This window comes from Capsicum annuum, chromosome 12, assembly GCF_002878395.1.
Source record: "Capsicum annuum cultivar UCD-10X-F1 chromosome 12, UCD10Xv1.1, whole genome shotgun sequence".
Classification (NCBI taxonomy): Eukaryota; Viridiplantae; Streptophyta; class Magnoliopsida; order Solanales; family Solanaceae; genus Capsicum; species Capsicum annuum.
The window spans coordinates 220,650,982-220,674,868 of record NC_061122.1 but is presented as its reverse complement, the minus strand read 5'-3'; the positions used below and the strand labels follow the sequence as shown (position 1 = coordinate 220,674,868).

General features: G+C 34.9%; 1 protein-coding gene across 3 annotated transcripts; it reads right to left on the bottom strand.

Moving 5' to 3' along the window:
- Nucleotides 1-229: 229 nt before the first annotated feature.
- On the bottom strand, nt 230-9,699 carry LOC107849809. Of its 3 annotated transcripts, XM_047400983.1 has the most exons (6): nt 9,314-9,657; nt 8,787-8,927; nt 8,272-8,391; nt 7,398-7,493; nt 7,278-7,301; nt 230-534 (listed from the first exon to the last, which is right to left on the bottom strand). In XM_047400983.1, the coding sequence occupies exons 1-6, from the start codon at nt 9,533-9,535 to the stop codon at nt 475-477; spliced, it is 663 nt and encodes a 220-aa protein (XP_047256939.1). In that variant the 5' UTR covers nt 9,536-9,657; the 3' UTR covers nt 230-474. The 3 variants fall into 3 exon arrangements, with proteins under 3 accessions (XP_047256939.1, XP_016549851.1, XP_047256940.1); XM_016694365.2 differs by lacking the exon at nt 230-534 and having other exon boundaries at nt 7,088-7,301; nt 9,314-9,699; XM_047400984.1 differs by lacking the exons at nt 230-534; nt 8,787-8,927 and having other exon boundaries at nt 7,088-7,301; nt 9,314-9,663.
- Between the last annotated feature and the right edge of the window lie 14,188 nt (nt 9,700-23,887).

Here is a 23,887-nt window from a genome sequence, read left to right as displayed (position 1 = left end):
GTTGTCGAAGGTAATGGTGTATCACCAATCGCTTAGATGTGGAATTACACAAATACACAACTTATGTTTTCAATATTACAAAAAATTCCAACTCCCTAAACATATTACAAAAATCCCACATATACACAGAATGTTATGTATATGTCGGTTATGTTATGTATATTAATAGGAAGAGAGAGTAAACTAATTAAAAAAGTGAGAGAGTGTAATTACTTTTAAAAGGTTGGTATTTATGTTATTTATACAATTAATTAAATAAGACAATTTTAAGTTACAACAGAGCCCTGTTGGGCATCAAAAATTGTATGGGCCAACTGTTAACATAACATTAGTACATGTTGAAATTTTTCTGGGATATTTAGTTCCTGCATTTAGTGTTTAGTGTTGATAATAAAAACAAGGGAGGAACTGTCAAAATGGTTGTAATGTCTTCTACTGACCGCTTCCAACCTTCCTTAGCTAATGTCTGCAACCCTATTCCTTTCCCAGAAAACATGCACTGAAAGAGTTGCTTCCACCTTCTCCAGCATTGACCTGCAATCATAAATTAGATTGTTAAGAGGTAAGTTGCCTTTAGTGACCATATTAATAGCTTCTTGTGAATCCAACACTATGATTAAACGTTTTAGGTTATGTTGGATGGCTAGATGTAATACTTGTACCTTTTCTAGCTAAAATTCGTCCCTAGAATGCTAAAGAATAGCTTTCAAAATAGATGATAATTATTTCGCATGGAATTTTTCAGATTTAAGCCTCCCATTTTGTGGGAAATTTAATAATCTTGCCAACGATATAAGATTCGCCCAAATCCAACACTCGGTGAAGGAGTCATGGCATTTTCAAGTTGGCAGTGTGCCACCTGGGCCTTTAGCGCATCGCGGAGATGAGCAAATCCGCATTTGTCAATTTTCAGTGGCTCTCCGCGATATTGGCACGTCGCGGAGAGGGCCAAATCCCCAATTGTCCAATTCCAATGAGGGTCCGTGATATTGGCACGTCGCGCCAAACTTCCAGGTCTCATCCAAGGTGGCAACGCTATACCACCGCGTCGCGCCACCATGTATATTTCCAGTTGGCATTTTTCCAGTGGCTTGGCGCAATAGTGGCGCGTCGCGCCAAGGCCAAAAATCGAGATTTTGGGATCATTTTTCAGTTCCGAATTAGAGTTTAATAAGAGCATTTTTCTCAATCTCCAGGGCCCCAATCCGTCCAAAATACATCATTAAGCATATACTAAAGCACTTTATGCTTATTTCATCACTTTTCTCTCAAAAGCAAACCCTAGATCATCAAACTTTCTCCCCAAGAAATTCAAAATTTCTCCATTAATTCTTTAAGGCAATTCAAGATTGAGAATCCCAATTCAATAATTCTAAGAAGTCATCTCCAAAGGATCAATACAGACCCAAGATTCAAGTTTTAACATCTAGTTCATCAATTGAGGTATGTGGGGTTATGAATAAGGATACTCCTTTCATCGTTGTACCCAAAACTTGCTTTTAATTACAAAAGCTGATTGATTTTATATGATTTTCCATGAAATTCAAGTTAGGGTTTATATCCATTATTGTTGTTTACAAACTTATGAGATTTCCATAGATTTAAAAGTTGAATTACATGACTATATTCATATTTCTATGCATTGTGCAGTAATTTTCAGATTTTATGTTGAATTATAAATGTTTACGTTATCAAGCATAAATTTTGAGATGTTTTAACATGAGATTGTTGCATAGGTCATTAAGCCCTAATTAAAGATTTCTATTTCAAGATTGATGTGCTATAAGCACCCTATGACTAGATTCCTTTTCAGATTTTTTATGAAGATTTGATCTTTTGGTCTCAGAATAGATAAAAAATCCACTTTACAAATTTAGTTTTATAGAATTACAATTGATTTTTATTATAAACCATTAGACTATTTGAAAAGTGGATTTTCATCAGAATGAGCATATAGATATTGTATTGGGAGTAGTATTCAGCACCGAGATGGGTACGTTACTACGGTTTCATACCCTAGAACTTCATGCCAACGTAGGATTTAGATTATTTCCACTTCCACGTGATGACAGATATGTGATCACTCGGATAGTTTATACTCTCTGGCAAGAGTATGACTCATCTCCCCAACGTGAGGATGTTCCTCCTTAGGGGGACAGAGATGATGGACTCCATGAATGCTCACATGGTTTATGTCGGTTAAGAGAATCTCCCCTACAGATAAATTTTCAGATAAAAGATAAAGTAATTTCTATACAGACTTACAGATTTTATATAGCCTATAGATTTGAGAAAAAGGGCAGAATACAGATTTCGGAACTAAGGGTAATGGCTCACAAGATTATAATATATGATTTATTGTTCATGATTTTTGATATTCAGTTTTCAGATTACTCAAGCCTAGTTATTTACCTTTAGCATGCATTGTTTTATAAAATATGATGATATTGTTTACTTGTTGCATTCACCCCCATATACTCAGTACATCCTCAAAGTACTGATCCATATATATTTCTATGTGTTATATTGTCTCATAATGTAAGTTCAGGTGCTCAGCCTCAGCAGCGCGAGTGATTTCCTAGCATCTCATCTACATCTCTACAGTTGGTGAGTCTTCATAGTTCGGGGACTTAGCTATTCATATTTTTAGTTTATTTATAGAGGTTTTTGTATTCATTTCAGACAGTTTGAGTCAGCTGGGGCCTGTCCCAATGGCTCTCTAGTTTCAGTTAGTAGAGGCTTGTTGGACTACTAGATTCAGTCTTAGACTTTTGATTTAGTATTCAGATTTTTAGTATTGTTTTACCAAGACTTTTGAGGACAATATGTTTCAGATAAGACTTCCGCATTTATCATGTTTTTATATTCATATTTCTTATTTTGAGATTTAGATTTAGTAGAAAGAAGCCAGAGTTAGCTCAGGACTACTTGTAGTTCGGAGCACCATGTGGCATCTCGGAAATCAGATTTTAGGACGTTACACTAGAATTATCCCTTTCTTGAGGGCTTGAAGATTAAATGTGACGGAAGTTGAGCTAGGTATGCTCTCCATAAATCCTATGACTTAATTTACATTGTTGGTTCTTATTAGTCCCCCGATACCTCTTTTAATTTTTCAGGGTTACTTTTGATAGCTCCATCGGTATTTAGCTTGAAGAACCCTGGTTCAAAGAGGTTTCAATTGATTTGGATTATTTGGGTGGGGTTTTTGGGAAGGTTGTTCCTAACGGGAAGTGATATTCATTAGCAGCAGAAAGGCCTCTTCATTATTAATTCTGATCTTGGTATTATTAAAGAGGTTATTATTTCTAGTTAGCCAATAAGTTCGAAGAAAGTAGGGAATCAGGGTGTCCCAATTGATCCATCAGTTGTAGGCTTTTCCTGTAAGGTTGCTCCAGTATGACCTCCAATTATTGGAGTTTGCAATAGGCATGGTAATTGGAGTACCTTAGTTGCTCTGGTTAGCAATATTAGCCTAAAAGTGCTTGCATTGCTGCATTGGAAGAAATATGGTCAATGTTCTCATCCTGAACCTCACAAAATTGATAGACAAGGTTGATATTGAGACCAATCTTTTAAGGTAGAGGTTAGTAGGCAACCTTTTAAAGGAGAGAAGCCAGAGGAAACTTTTTAATCTTGTTAGGACATTTATTATGCTGGATATCTGTGAAGTTATCTATATTTTCTTTAAGAGGGTAGGAATTCCTATTAATGAGGTCATAGACAGTGCTTGTGTAGAATTTTCCATCCTTAGTGAGTCCCCTAATCAATTTATCTTCCTGATTGTTTTTATGGGAGATGTAGGTGTGCTGATCATAGCTCTAATGTCTTGAGGTAAATTAATAGATAGGTTTTGGAGTTTCTAAGTTCCATTTGAGTGTAGATCAACTACGGTGAGCTGCTCTTCATAATACATAATAGGTCCTAAGATCATGCTTCTTATGGGATGTTGGTTGGGTATCCAGTTGTCCCCAAAGAATTTGATTTTAGTACTCTTATGTAGAACCCATTTTTGTCCTACAGAGCTGTCCTTCTAGCCTTGTTGAATACATTTTCAAGTCTTAGAGACAAGTCTTGCTCTATAATAGTCCTACTAGGGTTTTTGTATTTATTCAAGAGGATTCTTTCCCCAAAGAGAAAGAGGGTTGGAATGGAGTCTCCAAGCTAGACTATTATGCATGAATTTATTCTTGATTTCACTTCTTTGAATTCCCAACCCACCATCTTTTTAATTCTTAGTGATAGTGTCCTATCCTGCCAGGTGGATCTTTTTCTTATTATCTGTTGTACCCCTAAAAAAAATCCTCTAGATCCGATCATGCCAGTGATCTTAGGAGGCAGTTTATGATATAGCATGATGTGGGAGGGGATGCTGCTCAGGGTGGCCTTTGCAAGAACAGTTCTTCCTGCTTGGTTAAGGAACTTGATTTTTCAACCACTCAACTTGTTATTCAAGTTGTCAATGATAAACTGATAGTCCCCATTGGTAGGCCTTTTTGTAAAATATGGAAAATCTAAGGTATTTGTCAAAGGCGTTGTTGCTCTTGATGTTAAGGTTTCAGATCATTCTTTAGCAATCTCAATTAAGCAGTTAGTGAAGACGAAGGTTTAAATTTGTTATGATTGATTTTCTGACCTGAGGAAACACTGAAGTTATCCATGATGTTTTGGATATTGAGGCATTTTTCCTTAGTGGCTCTAGAAAAGAGGGTCAAGTCATCAGCAAAAGATAGATGGAATAAACTGGGCCCTTATTGGTGATTTTTGATGGGGTGATAAAGATGGGAAGAGACAATATAGTCTATGTTTCTTGAGAGCCTTTTCATGCAAAGGATGAACATGTAAGGGGATATAGGGTCCTCTTGTGGGTTTGAAGGACTTTGCTTTGCTTCTATTTATGAGAATGGAAATGGAGGACTCAATAACACAAGACATGATCAACTTAGTAAGGTTAGGTGGGAAGTTGAAGAACTGAAGTGTGTCCTTTATGAATGATCACTCAAGTCTGTCAAAGGTCTTTTCTAAGTCTATTTTTAAGGTTATGTTGGGGTTATTCCCCATTATTTTCTTGAAATGGGTGATGAATTCTTGGATAATAATAGCACTATTGGTAGCTCTCTTATTAGATAGGAAGCTGACTTCAATAGGGCCAATAATTCTAGGTAGGATTGGTTTGATCCTATTTACAATGATCTTTGTAACCAGTTTGTAGACTGTGTTATAGAGAGCAATGAGCTTGAAGTCTTTGGGCGTTGCAACATTGGAATTTTGGGGATGATGCAAAGAAGGGTATAGTTAGCTTGTTCGGGTATGCTGTGGTTGTTGATGGTTTCTCTAAGAAGTTTTTTTCTCCACAATGTCCTAGTATTTCTGGTAGAAAAGAGGGTGAATTCCATCAAGGCTAGGGGTTTTATTGGGTTTAAAGGATTTAAGAGTTGTGATGATTTTATTGTCTCTAATAGCAGTGTCTAGAGTGTTTGACATGTTATTACTCAGGATAGGACCAGGCACATTGATGACTTGATCGTTGGGGGTTGAATATATGTGATCAGTGGAGTAGAGAGAGTAGAAGAAGGATAAAAGCAGACTTTGAATGACCTTATGATCATGAGCCCATTCCCCCGATCATTCTTTAAGGCAGTGATTTTATTTTTATTTTTCTGTTAATAATGGAATTATGAAAGAATTTGGTGTTTGCATCTCCCTAGCTAAACCGGCTTATTCTGGATTTGGTTCTTCAGAATTCCTCTTCACATTTTAGAAGGGAATCGTACTCAGTAAGGAGCTTATTTTCTAGGTCCAAGAGGAAAGGTTTGTTTTGGTAATTTTCAGATTGTTGAATACCATCAAGTCGATTATGTATTCTTTTAAGTTTGTGGAATATGTTCCCAAAGGTGTTCCTGTTCCAAACCTTAGAGTATGTTTGAAATTTGTGGTTGTATCCAAAGTTTGGCTGAATTCCTCTTCACAGGATTTAGATTTTCTTGGGGATTTAAAACTAGTTGAAGAGCGATATCCAAGATGTTCTTTCCTTCAGAATTAGAGCACAAAAGAATTGATGTGATCTTGATTTTGGTGATTGACAAACTAAAAGCGAACGTGTTACTAATTCAAATACCGGTGACAGGGGGAGTTGACATATAAGTGTTGAACTGATACATGGGATATGTGATTTTGATGAGGGACAGAATTCATGATAGGACCTGATACCTGAAAGTAATGAATACATGGTCAACTATATAACTGTAAAGTGTACTATCTGTGCCCCTATTTGGCAGCATTGCATCGGGACAACTGCAGTCCTTTTCAGCCTCAGACTATAGCATTCCTCCTTGGTTCTGGTCTCTCTCTTATGTAAGCACATATGCCAAGGGGCAAACCCTAGTTTTTGCACAAGTAAAAATTGTCTCTCTTCATTCTTTTCTTGTATATTTGAGTTGAGGGCTTGAATTAGTTCTCAAGTTGTGGGCTAGAGTTAGCTTTTGTGTTGTTAGCTAGAATTAGCTGACTGTGTAGGATGCAATAGGTGTATTGTCGCATTGCTCAGTGTTGTCCTTTTACAAGGGATTGGGTTAAGGGGTTAATCTTTGGATTATTGGAATCTGTAATCAGCATCGATCTTGTTTTAGTGAATTATTGTTGGTGAAATCCTACGAGGAAGGTCGTAGTTTTTGTTCGTTGAGTAAGGAGATTTTCACGTAAATATCACGTGTGCATTTGCTGTTATTTGTCATTATATTGTTGTCCATCACATCAAGGATAACCTTAGTTTTAGTAGTGGTTGATAAAACCAGATTGTATATCAGCACAGAATTTGCTACAAGAACCCTTTATAGTCACAATTAATTCTAAAGATATATATTTGAACGTTTAAGTTCTTTAATATTTTAAAACATTCTTTTGTCATATTGATACAAGAAGAATTGCAATTACTTAGAGTACTTTTCGTACTTTCAAATATGTAAATTTTAATATTAGGATATTAAATTAATTTAATCTAGTTTAGTTCTCTAGATCCGCCTCAGCCTATAATTGCATGCGTGGAGTCGGACAAACGAAATTGGAAAGTACTTAGTCTTGAAGTTCATTGGAAAGAGAACTTTTTTTCAGTTCATTCATGGTAATATACTTTTTTGGTACAAAATAAAATTCTTATTCTGGATAATAAAATTTTCATGAGCAAATTATTTCTTTGCAAGAACAGTTGTAGATTTGGATCTCCTTGACAATTTGTACATTACCATCCTTGCAATCTTGTAAAACCAGAAAACACTTACAAGTTGCAATCCCAAAGCCATGGCCTAGAAATGTCAAGAACATCAATTAGTTGTTATTCTGATATCAAATATTGTTTGTAAAGGACATTTCATCTCAAATTTATGTGGCAAATACATTACCTTTATGATGATTGGATTATCAGCAGAAAGAGTAACATAGCTGAGATATGGCCCTCCTATCATCCTAGCAATGGTAAAAATGATTGCAAATAATACCTGCAAAAGATCAATACTCTCGTCTTACAGATAGCTATTAGAGTTGCGACGATATTAAAGGATAACCTGATGTGCAAAGCACCCCGGGAAAGGGTTGCACCCCTAGGAGTATGATGTAGACAGTCTATCCTAATGCAAGCACTAGTGACTGCATGTGCAACTTGAATATGTGTAGGTCACATGAAGACAAACTTATTTTCCAAGGATCCCTTCAAAGGCGAATTTAATAGTTTTCAAGACATTGGAGAGAAAACTCATGGTTCTATCCATAGGCGAATTTAAGATTTATCATTCATCTTAACGTAAACTAGATCGACTTTTGATTCTTCAACATTTTCTTCACTGCTGATTCTTTCATTTCATTCCTGAATACATTAACTAATTCCACCAAATATGGGAAAGCCCTCGTGAGCTTTAGCAATATTCTTAATCAATTCTATGAAGAGTACTGGTTTACCCACTCAACTCCCCTGGTGAATGCTCCAGAAGAAATGAAGGAAAAGATATGGTAGAGGTAGAACAATTATTCAATGAGGTCTACCCAATTCTAGAGGCGCATAATAATTAAATTTATATAAAATATCATGAGTTGTCCTATAATAAAACCAGTTACTGCTTATACCGTCTTCTAGGTTCCTTCCTCCATCACCAAAAGTCGAAAAAGGAAGAAATAAGCGAGCCCCGTGAAGAATGTTATCAGAAATCCATAATAGAGTCCGAACCACATTCCTTCAAAATGGAAATGCATATGAATTAAATTAAAATTTGAGAAACTAACATCAGCAGCAAAATTAAGGTCAGTGTCTCTATATCCAAGTTCTTTGAGAAGCTCTCTTAAGTGGAGAAATGGACTAGATATCTCTGTTATCCACAATGCAGCAACCATTTCTGAACCACACTGCAATATAATAAGGAGTAAACATTTGGTACTTCTAGTTAGTTCTAACTGATAAAAAGATTAAAACTAATTAAATAGAAAAAAGAAAAGAGAGTTGTAATACATAAACAAATACTCTAACTTTGAATATGTACATCTAAACACCTTAACTTGTCTCCACTATGTCAGTTGAGCACTCCAACTTACAAAATTATCATCTAGACACCTTCAAATTTTTATGTCATGTCAGTGTCGGGTGTCCACAAGACACAGTAAGGATGAGTTGGATGTTTAGTTGACAGTTGAGACCAAATTGAGATGTCTAAATGTGCAGTACTCTCGATATTCGAATGCTTACTTGCCAGATGAGACAAGATTGAGTGAATATTTATGTATTATGCTGAAGATATATTTACCAATTTATAAGCAAGGCCAGCTCCAATTCCAACAATGCACACCAAATGATGAATTAAGTTATCAATCTTCACTTGTTTGTCAAAGAGGCAACATACAAAATCATAAATAAGATAGGCTGCTGTCACTGCAAGGGCCTTCCTCTGTATCATTTTTTTTAAGTCATTGTTACATCTTAATTTCAAAATAGCAAATCAAAAATTAAGACAAAAAAAAATGAGTTTTAAGTTATATGCATAGTCACTATAAGACATTTTTTTACACCATTGGGTACTATTTACATGTTGTAGTGTGTATTCGGTTTTATGTTTTCAAGACTACAAATTTCACATTTAAGAAGATTTACCTGTTGATGACATGATAGTGTCGCAAACTTCTTACACTGAACGCTATATATAATTTAAACTCTCAACATATAAATAGGTCCACTAAGGTGTGTGTTTTCGTCTACCTAAATCTTGTGCTAGTAGAGATAGTACACATTTGTTAAAATAATCGAAGTGCATGCAAATCAAGGTAGGAAATATACCTGTTTGGGAGAGGATTTTGAAGCTAAAGGACAAACAGGACAACTCCAATCTTGAACAGAAAGAGAAGCCAAAGTCACTGCTAAAGATGCATGAATTGTAGAAACCAAGCGATTGCAAAAATCAAATGAACGTTTTGGAAAAGCATTTCTTGTAAACACAAAAAGTGTAGTCCACAAAATAACTCCAAATAAAATAACAATTATAATTGAATCTTCTTCCATCTAGAAAGGGTTCTGTTCACTTTTTTTTAAAGAAAAAATTCCAATTATTTTACAAAGAAATTGAAGAGCAACAATATTAAAAGTTGCATTAATTTTTTTTTAAGTGAAAGGAGTAGAGGTAGTTGGGGAAGTTAACAAAGTAGTTGAAGTTCATTATGTCACAAAGGTATCATGATGTTGCCATGACCAATATTTGCTGCGTAAATATATAGGTTGCCCATGTTAGGGCCGGAGACACCAGTGGCGTGCACAAAATTTTTAGTAAGTGGTGTTGATATTGTTGTTTCGGCAGGCACAAAATCCGTATGTTTTTTATGCAAACTTCAAACTAAGTTCAAGAATAAGTTTTCAAGAATCACAATGAATTTCAACACCTTCAAACACAAGTTCAAATGAATGATTAAATGAAGTGTTTATCAACTATTAAGAAATGAAGATGAAGCAGAAATTTAAGAATCAAGTCCACCGACTTTACGGTGTGTCCTTAAGAAATTTATTCCCCTCAAGTACCTGTGGTTATGGAATCTTTCCTCCAAGGACAAAATGATTCTCGTTCTGAAAATAGTGGTACCTCAAATTTTTAGAAACTTCGAACGCACTCAACAGTTTGATGATCAAACGAGAATTTTTAGAAGAAGGAGAAGAAGATTGTTTTTCTACTCAAAGAAAATTATCTTTACCTGAGAAAAATTCAAGTATTTATAGCCATCAAGATTTTGCTCCATGAAGCGAAGCAATGGTTCAGAAAGGTGCACCCCTTCATAAAGTTGCAACTCTTCGGAAAAGTCACAACAATTGAAAAGGTCATAACCATTCAATCCAAAAGGTGCATATTCAAATTTCATCCTTTCTCTTAGTGTCTTTCTGAAAAAAAAAAACACCATCTTTTCATTTTCCATTCACACCTCTTAATAACCCAACAATCCCCCACATGAATGGGGAATGACCCTCTTATAAAAAATTTAAAGGTAAGTATATGATCAATAAGCAAAGACTGATTGCATCTGGATATGTGGGTTTCCCTTTGAACTTTCCGTAGTGAACATGCATCGCAGGCACTTGGTCAATCGGTAGATTTGATACACATGTCACACAACCAGCCTTTTACCGTTAACGGCATCGCATGCACTTGGTCAATCGGTAGAGTTGATACACATGTCACACAACCAGCCTTTTACCGTTAACGGTTCTCACGGTTTTATTCGTTTCAGCCATGAACACATCCTGGTTTCATGAGAGCGTAGAGAATAGACCTTTACTAACATTCTCTTTGAAGCATCTTCCACTTCACCCTCAGATAGGTGATTTCTAAATATTCAATCCTATAGATTAAACTATTTGGTCAAATCTGTCAAATTTAGATAAACATTAAAAAGCTTCACACCATAAGCCTTATCCCTGTTTCCTAAACATTGTCTACATCATGAAAATGGGTTGAATAAATTGATAATATTGAACCGTCAATCACAACTTTGTTTGATCTCCTTGAACCTAACTCTTGGGATCTCCAGTCTGCTAGGTAGAGTATTACCACCATGCTAACTTGTCTTAGGCCGTAAACTCATTCCCTTCGATGTTCTCTCAACTCCCTCTCTAGATAGGCCTTTTGTAAGTAGATCCGACATATTATCCTTTGACTTCACATAGTCAACAGTGATAATTCCACTAGAGAGTAGTTTTCTAAAGGTATTATGTCTCCGTCTTATATGATGAGATTTATCGTTATATCATGCTTCCTGCCCTATCTATCGCCTCGTGGCTATCACAGTGTATACATACTGGTGCAAATGGTTTGGGCCAATAAAAAATATCTTTCAAGAAATTTTGGAGCCATTCAGCTTCTTGACCGGTTTTATCTAATACAACAAATTTAGATTTCATTGTAGAGCGGGCAATATATGTTTGTTTGGAATATTTTCAAAAGACTGTTTCTCCACCTAAAGTAAATACATATCCACTCGTGGATTTTACTTCATTCGATCCGGTGATCCTATTTGCATCACTATATCCTTTAATTACTGTTAGATATTTATTATAATGCAAAGCACAGTATTGAGTGCATTTCTAAAACTCTTTTCATTACCATCCAATGAGTTTTATTGGGATTACTCGTGTACGGACTCAATTTACTAATAGCACATGCTATGTATAGCCGTGTACAGTTCATAATATACATTAAACATTCTAACACTCTTGCGTAGTCCAACTGTGAGTCACTTTCACCTTCATTCTTTTGAAGTGCAAAGCTCACATCTAATGAAATCTTGGAAAAATCGAAATCCAAATACTTGAACTTGTCAAGTGCCTTTTCAATGTAATGAAACTGTGACAATGCTAACCTCTGTGGAGTTTTATGGATTCTTATTCCTAAAATCACATCTGTAACTCCAAGGTCTTTTATATCAAACTTACTCTCAAGCATTCGTTTCGTAGCATTTATGTCAGAAATGTCTCTATTGATGATCAATATATCATCCATATACAAACAAACAATGACCTTGTGATTTGGAGTGTCTTTAATATAAACATATTTATCACATTCATTTATTGTTGGCCAACATGGTTCGGTCAAACTTTACATGTCACTGTTTGAGTGCTTGTTAGTCCATAAAGTGACTTAACAAGTTTTCACACCTTCTGTTCTTTACCAGGAACCACAAAACCCTCGGGTTGTTCTATGTGAATTTCTTCCTCCAATTCTTTATTTAGGAATGTTGTTTTCACATTCATTTGATGGATTTCAAGACCATATACCACCGCCAAGATACTAACATTCAAATTGACGTTATCTTTATTACAAGCGAGTATGTATCAAAATAATCAAGGTCTACCTTCTGTTTGAAGCCTTTTACTACAAGTCTTGTCTTGCATTTGTCAATAGTACCATCTGCTTTCATTTTTCTTTTGAAGATCCATTTAGAGCCTAAAGTCTTATTTCCTGGAGGAAGATCAACCAACTCCCACGTATGGTTGCTCAAGATTGAATCAATCTCACTATTGATTGCCTCTTTACAAAAGGATGCGTCTGACGATGACATTGTTTCTTAATTTAAATGTTTGAGGCTCATTTTCTAGGAAAAATGTTACAAAATTTATGTTCTTTGACGTGTACTGCATCTTGAATTCTCATCATTATGTACATTCTCGCTTGGTTCATCTCTAGGCCATTTAAAACATCCACTAGACTGTACATGTCTAGTTCTATACAGATAAATGTGTTCAAATAACTCATTATTATCTGATTTAATTACCGTATTTTCATTGATATCTGAATGTTCAAATTTATGAACCAAAAATTGACATACTTTACTACTTTTACTATATCCTATAAATACGCAGTCCATAGTGTTAGGTCCTATCTTCACCCTTTTAGGCATAGGAACTGATACAAGAAAAACCAAGAAGACACTAAAACATACACCAAAACAGTCCACAAGTCTTAGAAATCGAGGACCTCTTTGGTGACCCCTCTCGGATTCACTAACTAGACAAGAATAGAAAGATTACAAGGTGTTTATTACACCGAGGCAGCCAACCCAAACTAGATTTAACCAACAAGGTACAGAAAAAGATAACAATAACAACACATGGTTACAATGACGAGAACACAAACGGATTATACTAACATAAGAACCAAAGACTACAAGGAAGTAAAGATAGGAAGATAGATAAATGGTGGTATAATCTTAAGAACCCAAGAACTTGTGATATTCTTGGACCCTTAACATCACAAACTACAATCACCTATCACTTACAATGATACAAGAGTGGCGTCCACTACCCAAGCACTAACATATCAAGCAAATACAACACACAAGTGATTCCACCCTTGTGCTATGCCCTAGTTTTGGTTTTGGACTTTCTCTTTCTCTAACAAAAGTGTTCTTTCAATAGCATACAAAAACCAATGGACTTAACCCTACAATGTTTTATTTATACAGCATTACAAAAATAGACAAATGAAAAAAGAACCTTTTTATTAAAGGGCTCCCAAAGCCCCCCTTAAGTGCACCAAAGGACGGTTTTCGGCCTCCTTCACACTTGGGTTTGTGCACTCTTTTAGGTAGTCTTCAAAATGCTCAAAAAATGTCCATGGTCGTGATCACACTTGTATCAGGAACTTGGACTTTTTCTAGACACCCTACACTTTGAAATATTTAAAGTTGGGTTTCCTTCCATTCTATTTTTCATAGAAATTGATAGTGTCTTACTATGAGGCACTCTATTGAGTATTCAGTTAGCTGTAAGGATAGCTTTCCCCTTCCCCCTCCCCCTCTCCCCAATGTTTTATGGTAAACTTGAACTTATAAGTAAGGCATTCATCATTTCCTTTAAGGTTCAGTTCTTCTTTTTCGCTATCCCATTAGATTGAGGTAAATACGAGGCAGTAGTTTGATGAACAATTCCATTCTTTATACATATTTTTGCAAAAGGAGACTCATATTCTCCACCCCTATCACTTCTTATTAATTTGATCTTTTTCTCTAACTGATTTTCAACTTTTATTTTATATTGCCTAAACGCATCTATTGTTTCATCCTTACTATTTAGCAAACAGACATAACAATACCTAGTGCAATGGTCAATAAAAGTTATAAAATAATTTTTCTCACCACGAGATGGTATTGACTTCACATCACAAATGTATGTATGAATTAAGTCTAAGGGACTGAAATTCCTTTCAACAGACTTATACGAATTCTTAGCATACTTAGATTCCACACATATTTGTCACTTTGATTTATTACACTCAAAGTTAGGCAACACTTCAAAACTAATCAGCTTTCGCAAGATTTTATACTTGATATGTCCTAAACTACTATGCCACAAATCGTTTGACTCTAGCAAATAAGAAGAAATTTCAGCTTTCTTCATTTCAACAACCATTACATTAAGTTTGAAAAAGCCCTCATTGAGGTAGCCCTTTCCTACATACGTTTCATTCTTTCTTATTACAACTTTCTCCAAAACAAACACTTAAACCTGTTTTTAATGAGAAGTGTTGTCGACACTAAGTTTTTCGTAATAGTAGGAACATGGAGAACATTGTTGAGAGTCAACACCTTTCCAGAAGTAACGTTTGGGAATATCTTCTCACTTTCTTCAACCCTGAGTGTTGCATTATTTTTCATGAAGATCATTTCATTGGGACCAGCAGGATCATAAGTAGCAAAAGCTTCTTTGTCCATTCAACCATGTCTAGTGGCTCCTAAATTAAATCACCATTGATTTGGATATCAAATTAGATTGCTTTCAGTGATCATATCACATAGGTTTTCAATCTTTCTAGTTGTTTCTAACATGTTTATCTAATCTCTTTTCTTATTCTTATTTAAAACTTGACTATTTAGAGTGTTATGGCCACATTACTATAAATGTAATATTGCCTTTGAACATTTTCTTATTCTGCTATTTCTCTTGTCCAGAAGACTTCTTTATCTTCTTATTAATTGGAGAATCATCCTTAACAGGATTTGCAATCATCATTGATGATTTTTCATTTAACTCATTATCCTCGTGTATCTTAGAATGACTCACAAGATCTTTCAAATCAGATAATTGATTTTCAATCATTATTTTTTTCTAGAATATGAAGATTTATACTTATGAACATTTGCATTTCAAGTTTGGCCAGCCAAAATGACATCATTTGTTGTCATTCTTTGAAGTTTACAAAAAAATATTTTTCTAATTTCTCTGTCGCTTTCATTGCTAGAGCAATACCTGAACAACTTAATGACGCAACATTGGTTGCCGTTGGGACAACACCATTCACAATCGAATCAATTTTTTGTTCAATTTCATTCGTCATTTTTCTGTCAATTTTTGACATACTCTTTCATATTTCAGAATACTAACAATAAAGACTTTAATCTTTAGCCAACTTATTTTAGTCAATGACAAAAAATTTTATATCTTTAAATCATCAACCGAATAAACTCTGAAACATGACGAAGTTTTCATGACTTCAAATCATAATCAAATTCAAACAGAATGAAACCCCATAGATTTTAAACTCCATAAACCAATACAGAGATTTTAATGAATCAGTGAAGTTTTTATATTCTTAGAACCAAATTCTCACACAGATTTCTCGATGAAGTTTTTATGTTCTTCTAACCGAGCGAGTAGAAATGAAAAGATTTTAGTCTCCACAAAATCAAACTCAATACAAATTAACCAAATACTTGATTTATAAATGGTGATAATTTTTTTCTTTCACCAAACAAGCACAAAAAATAAATATTTTATAATTTCCTTAAAATTATTGTTTTTCTTGGGTTTGATAAAATCTGTATTTTCTAACAATAACTTCAAAAACATGTTTAATTTAACTTATGAACAATCAAATGAAGTTTAAACTCCATATTTACAACTTTGAACTTTTAACAATAAGTTCAACCCAACTTATGAATATCAACAAAATGAAGTTCAAACTATTTTTCTGGAAAATAGCAAAACCAAATGTTAAGAACGTCAATACAAGTTCAACCAACTTATGAAATATAAAAATAAAGTTTCAAGAACTTCAAACACAAGTTTAAACAGTCGAAGAACTATCAATATGAAGCTAAAACTATTTACTGAAAAACAGTAAAACCAAACAATATAGATTAGTTTAAATTCCTTAGGATTGTTGTTCCGGCGGGAACAAAATCTGTATGTTTTCTATACTAAGTTCAAGAATAAGTTTTCAAGAACTACAATGAAGTTCAACACATTCAAATACAAGTTCAAATAAACTATCAAATGAAGTGTTTATCAGCTATTAAGAAATGAAGATGGAGCAAAAATTCAAGAACCAAGTCCACCGATTTCACGGTGTGTCCTTAAGGAATTTATTCCCCTCAAGTACCCGAGGTTATGAAATCTTTCCTCCCGGGATAGAATATTTCTCTTTTTGAAAATAGCGATACCTCAAATTTTCAGAAACTTCAAACACATTCAACAGTTTAATGATCATACGAGCGTTTTTAAAATAAGAAGAAGATTATTTTTCTACTCAAAAAAAATTATCTTTACCTAAGGAAAATTCAGGTATTTATAGCCATCAAGGTGTTGCTTCATGAAGAGAAGAAATGGTTCAGCAAGGTACCCCTTCATAAAGTTGCAACTATTTGAAAAAGGTGCAACTCTTTAGAAAAGTCGCAACCATTGAAAAGGTCATAACCATTCAATCCGAAAAGGTGCATACTCAAATTGCATCTTTTCTCTTAGTGTTTTTCCTGAAAAAAATCACCTTTTTATTTTTCGCTCACACCTCTTAATAACCCAACATATATTTATAAGAGAAAGGATAAAAAAGTTAATCATCACATTCATTGGTATGATATCCTTCGTCCAAAAGGATAAAAAATTAATTATCAAATTCATTTATGCTAAAAGTGTTAGAAAAAAATGATTCGACCTAAAAAGGAAAATGTCATCATTGACTACGAATATGTCCAAATGCATTCTCTGGATATAAGTGTGAAAGAAATGCGTTCAACCATCTTTATGTCATAATCATCATATTAAAGAGCCTTTGTTTCTAATCGTTATTAGCCGTTATGAGAATCATGTTAATATTTAGTCATCCAGTATTACTATTGAATAATAATTTGTTTTTTACTATCGTTATGGACAACATTAGTTGTGCAAATTACAAAATAGTAACAGACCTTTACCTCATAATTACCTTTTAATCCTCTTTATTTCCCTTTAATCTGACACTTGGTGATTGCTATTCTTTAAGCCAACGTCTTTTGCACCAATATATATATTGTTATGATTAGGATAGAATAAGCAAATCAAAAGTAAAAAGAAAATCAAGAACAACACACACCAGATTTACGTGGAAATCCTTGTAGGAAAAAATCACGGGCAAAGGCAGAGGAGGTTTCACTATAATGGAGAAAGAGTATAATATTGAGAAGGCTGAATTTTCTGAATAATCAAAATAGACCCACTAATTGCACTTATATAATGCGTGTATGTAAAGAAATCCTAGGCCCAAAACATAAAGGTCCATATTGAAAATCACAAATATGAGTCGCACCACTAAACATTTGGGGTCGGCTCAATATAATTCGGGTCACAACTCTAACAATCTCCACCTTGACACGAATTCTAATTCAGAACTCAAATCCATTCCAAGACAAACTCTCCACCTCTTCCACAAAAGCCCCTAAGAGCACATCTCAACAGCTAACACCAACCAAGTCCAAGTAATGCTCAAACTTGGCACTTGGTAGTGTCTTGGTCACCATATCATCAGGATTATCATGAGTATTAATCTTGCTTACCACAATATCACCACGAGTAATAATTTCACGCATAAAATAATATCGAACATCGATGTGCTTTGTTCTCTCATGAAATATCTGATCTTTCGTAAAGAAGATAGCACTCTGACTGTCGCAAAAGACCATAGTAATTTGTAAGTCTTTGCTAAGTTTGCCAAATAGACCCTTCAACCAAATGGCTTCCTTGAAAGCCTCTGTAATAGCCATGTACTCTGCCTCAGTAGTTGACAAAGCAACCATAGTCTGTAAAGTAGCTTTCCAACTAATTACCCAACCACCCATGGTGAAAACATAGCCTGTAAGGGACCTCCTTTTATCATGGTCTCCTGCAAAATCAGAATCAACATACCTGATTACTTCATTTCTATTTTGCCCAAACTGCAAACAAACATCAGCAGATCTATGCAAGTATCTGAAAATTTACTAAACTTCTTTCCAATGTTCTTTACCAGGATTTGTCATGTATCTACTAACTACACTGACAACATAAGATAAATCTGATCGGGAACACACCATCGCATATATAAGGGACCCGACGGCAGTAGAGTATGAAACTCGAGACATATAGTCACGCTCATCATTTATCTTTGGAGATAAAGTGGCCGAGAGTTTGAAGTGAGCTACCAATAGAGTATTAACAGGCTTTTCATTTTGCATATTGAACCTGTATGTATCTTTTGTGACTCAAGTATAACTTACAATTCCTTCCATCCCTCAGAATCTCCAAGGCAAGAATCTTCTTTGCTGCTCCTAGATCCTTCATATCAAACTCCTTACTGAGTTGGGCTTTTATTTTTATTATCATGCTCATATCCTTTGCTGCAATCAGCATATCATCAACATACAAGAGAAGATACACGAATGAACCATCACTTACCTCCTTAAAGTAGACACAATTATTATAGTTGCTCCTCTGAAACATATGAGAGGTAATAAAAAAGTCAAACCTCTTATACCACTACCTGGGTGACTGCTTTAAGCCATAAAGAGACTTTTTTAGCAAGCATACATAGTCCTCCTTTCCTTAGACTACAAAGCCCTCTGATTGCTGCATGTAGATGTCCTCCTCAAGTTCTCCTTGTAATAATGCAATTTTGACATCCAACTGCTCAAGCTCAAGATTATGCATGGCCACAATACCAAGCAAGGCTCGAATCAAACTATGCTTTACAACTGGAGAAAACACATCTGTGAAGTCAATACCTGGAACCTGATTGTAGCCTTTAGCAACTAGTCTTGCTTTGTACCTTGCACCTTCAACTCCCGATGTTCCTTATTTCTTTTTGAATATCCACTTGCAGTGGACAACTTTTTTATCTTTAGGCAATCTCACTAGATCTCATGTGTCATTCTTATGAAGTAATTCCATCTTCTTCTGCATAGAAATCATCCATCGCCGGATGAGTAAGAAAAAGAATCTTCACCGGAATCAATACTTTCTGCTACATTCAATGCATAAGCAACCAAATCAGCTTCAGCATACTTCTGAGGAGGTCTAATATCTCTTCTAGGCCTGTCTTTAGCAATAGAATTTGTGGCTTCACTGGTGGTAAAGAAGAAATAGTACCACTCTGTATCTCTGGGCTAGACTGAGAAGTAGGAACTGGTGTAGAATCTTCTCCAATTTGCAATTCAACGTGGGTGAATGAATTTTGTTGATTCATGTCACTAAGCTCATCTAGAGATGAAACAATGGATTTAAAGGGAGCCTGAAGTATGGCAGTTTCATCAAACACAACATCCCTGTTGATTATAACGTTTTTGCTTTCTGGACACCAAAGTTTATAACCTTTTAACACCAGGCTTATAGCCCATAAATAAGCACTTGACAGATCTAGGCTCCAACTTTCCATTATCAACATAAGCATACACAGGACATCCAAATATCCTCAAATCAGAATTACTAACAGGAGTACCAGACCATACCTCTTGTGGAGTCTTTTTATCAATCGCGACTAAGAGATAGCGGTTAATAAGAAGACAAGTTTTGGAAGTAGCTTCGGCCTAAAAAGACTTGGATAAACCATCATTAGAAAGCATACAACGCACCTTCTCTATTATAGTCCTATTCATTCGTTCAGCCACACCATTCTGCTGCGGAGTATGACGAACTGTCAAGTGCCTCATAATTTCTTCTGACTTACACAGAGCATTAAATTCATTAGAACAGAACTCTAAAGGATTATCAGTCCGAAGGAGTTTTACCTGATTCCTTGTTTATTTTTCAATCATAATCTTCCACTCCTTGAAAGTAGGCAACACATCATTCTTTTGCTTCAGGAAGAACATCAAAACTTCTCTAGAATAGCCATCAATAATAGTCAACAAATAATTTGCACCTCATCTAGAAGGTACTCTAGAAAGACCCCAGAGATCAGAATGAATGTAATCAAGTGTGCCTTTAGTTTAGTGGGTGTCTTTAGTGAATCTGACTCTCTTCTGCTTCCCAAAAATGTAATGCTCACAGAACTCTAGTTTGGTAATACTCTGCCCATCAAGAAGTCCTCTCCTGCTTAGTTCAGTCATCCCATTTTCACTCATATGCCCTAGGTGCATATGCCAAAGTTTAGCAACGTCACTTTCTGGTAGAGGGGAGGTAGAAACAACTGCATTATATGTAACCGTAGAGCCTTGAAAGACATACAAATTTGTAGACTTTCTCTATCCCTTCATCACAACAAGAGAGCTTTTAGTAACCTTCAGGACTCCACCTTCACCAGTGTACCTATATCCGTTCGAATCAAGAGTACTCAAGGTAATAAGATTTCTCTTCAAGTCTGGGACATACCGCACATCACCAAGTGTCCTCACAACCTCATCAAACATCTTAATTTTGATTTTTCCAATACCAACTATCTTGCAAGGTTTGTTATTTCCTATCAACACAACACCTTTAGAGACTGCTTCATATGTTGTAAACCAATCCCGATTGCGACACATATGAAACGTGAAAGCTGAATCAAGAATCCAATCCTCACAGGTTTTGGAGTTACCATCAGAAACAACCAAAATTTCTTCATCACTACCACCATCTTCAACAAAACTAGCTTCGCCGGACTTCTCTGGTTGGTTTCTCTCTATTTTTGGAGATTTTTTTTTCTCATTATCCTGTAACTTCCAACACTCAGATTTGATGTAGCCATTCTTCTTACAGTAATTACCGGTTTTATTTCTGTTTTTGGATTTCAATTTGTTTCTATCATCACCCCCAGAGTTCCTCTCATGATTCCTTCCTCGAACAATGAGACCATCTTCTTGAGTCTCCAACTCATTCACAAAATGCTTCATCTTCTCCTTAGAGAATAACGCATCATAGACTCCATCTATGGTCAGGGTATCACGACTATATAAAATTGTATCTCTAAAGATCTTGTATGATGTAGGCAACAAATACAACAAAATCAACCTTAGATCTTCCTCTTTGTCCTTAACCTCCAAAGTCTCTAAATCAGAGACGATTTTCTTAAATACAGATAGGTGATCCTCCAAGGACGCACCCTCAGACATACAATAGAAATAAAGTCATTGTTTGAGATACAACTTACTTGTTAGGATCTTCGTCATACACAACGATTCCAATTTCAACCACAGCGCAGCGACAATGGTCTCCTTCAAAATATCATGTAGAATCTGATTGGATAAAGGAAGGTGAATCTGAGATAGAGCCTTCCGATCCTTACGCCGTTTGTCTTCCTCCATCCACAATGAGGGCATCTTATCAAACCCTAATAGAGAATCATCCAAATCCATCTGCGCGAGCATATCCCGCATCTTAACCTGCCAAAACAAAAATATAGTGTTGCGATCCAACAACGGAATATCATACTTCATGGTTGCCATCCCCGAGAAAATAATCGAACAGGCTCTGATACCAGTTTGTTATGATTCAGACAGAATAAGCAAACCACAAGTAAAAAGAAAATCAAGAACAACACACACAAGATTTACGTGAAAACCCTTGCGGGAAAAAACTACGGGCAGAGGAGGTTTCACTATAATGGAGAAATAGTACAATATGGAGAAGTATAAATTTTCTGAATTATCAAAATAGACCCACCAATTGGACTTATATAATATGTGCATACAAATAAGTCCTAGGCCCAAAAACATAAAGGTCCATATTGAAAATCACAAATATGGATCGCATCGCGAAACTTTCGAGGCCGGATCAACATAATTCGGGTCACAACTCTAACATATATATATATATATATAAAGTTATCCTTTTCTTACTGGGAGAGAGACATAGAAAGATAAGATCATTCTAATCCTGTTATGTCTATATTATTGTGTTGGGTTCTCTTTTATGATTTAATTTCTGTTAGATTTTGGTAGCTTACACTAGAATAGCTTGTTGATCGTAAGGGATACACCTATATCGGGTGAAATATCCTTAACGACGGTGTAATTTGACATGCCTCGAGCTATGAGAATTCCCTACAAGTGTTCATGATCAAGTGTTTCTGTAAGAATTTCCAACAAGAAGAGATCTTAAGTTACGTTCAATGAAGCAACTCAGCTCTGAACCAACATACCAAAACAAATCTTTAGTTAAGTAGTGTCATTTTGTTCAATATATCTCATCATCCATAGTGTGTTTTATTATATATAAAAAAATGTACCAATGAAGGGATCTCACTTGACAACCCTTCGATCAACATGGGTCCGCCCCTGGGAGACACCACTGCTTGAAAAACAACACTAAGTGACAAATAAATTATGTAGCTAAATGATACAAAATTTAGGTATCTAAGATCGATTAAGGGAAAAGAGGTGAATGGGTGAGGGGTTTGAGTTAGAAGGATAGTGGGTCCGTGAGTTTAATTTAGTTGATATGGATTTAAAATCACTGGCATAGCTATTAGCTAGTTTAATTAGATGTCACATGTAAATTTTAAGTTTTTAAAATCGGTTATTCACGTCGTTAGTTAAGAGTGGCACAACTGCCCACTTCTACTCAAAGGTGATGGCATAAATATGCTCAATTATTAATGAATGATGTGACTTAGCCATTTTTTAAAATTTAATAGCACATTCGAAAATAAAAATAAAAATAAAACTTACAATCTAATAGTCGTGAAATTAATAATGACCAACTAGTGAATTTTCATAAAGTCTTCAATCCCTACAGCTTTGAAAAGTAAAGTCTTGTCTTCATAACTTGCAAAATAATACAAAATAAATTCACTTTACAAAACCTAATATAGACTGACTAAAATAATTATTCAAGTCTAATAGTAATTAAACAACTCACAGAATATATTCTTTGAAGTATAAGGACTAGATTTCAATAATTTTAAGGACCAGAGTTAGTCACTTCACTAATTAAAATAGTACTTAAAATCAAGAATTAGGGACCAGAAATGAATATCGTCTGTATAAGGACTAGTTTTTTTTTTTTGAATTGTATGTTGAGACAAAATAAGTTTAGTTCAACATTATCACAAGGCAAATGCTTTTTTTTTTACTAGAACAAATAAAATGTGCGCACATCGATCTGTGTACACGCTACACCAAAAAAAGATATTTAGCGGTAATTAGTTAACTGTTATAAATTTATTTACATTATAGTGAATGTCTATATAGATAAGATATATCAAGATTTAGTTGATATCTATCAGGATTTGAATTATCTGTCTTTTAGTCAGAAATTAGGAGTAAATTTCTCCTATAAATAGAAGAGTTTCCTTGTAAATCATTATCAAAGATCCTAGGTATCCGTCAAGAGAAATAAAAATCTCACTACAACAAAATTGATATATAGCTACGAAATTATTAGCTACGAGATGAAATTCGTCACTAATTATTCACCTTTTATGACGAAAATTAGATTTCGTATCTAAATACATGAAGCACATACTTTTAGTGACGAAACGTAAAAATTCGTAGCAAATTTTTGTCCTCTAAAGCTTCCCACCAAAAAATCTTTTGGCGCCATTTTATTGAGTATCATTAGTGACGAATTTTAAGTTTTCAGTGACATCCTTTTTTATCACCAATAATAGATCCAATTCGTGACAAACTATTTTTTGTCTTGAATTAGTTATAATTTTAGACACAAAAAAAT

Excerpts from the sequence above, each read along its gene's own strand:
- LOC107849809 (XM_016694365.2), bottom strand. The coding sequence starts at position 9,535 with ATGGAAGAAGATTCAATTATAATTGTTATTTTATTTGGAGTTATTTTG. Across the intron at positions 8,392-8,786 it reads CTGGCCTTGCTTATAAATTG|TGTGGTTCAGAAATGGTTGC; the intron begins GTAAATATATCT and ends ATTATATTGCAG. Across the intron at positions 7,494-8,271 it reads ACCTTAATTTTGCTGCTGAT|GTATTATTTGCAATCATTTT; the intron begins GTTAGTTTCTCA and ends GATCTTTTGCAG.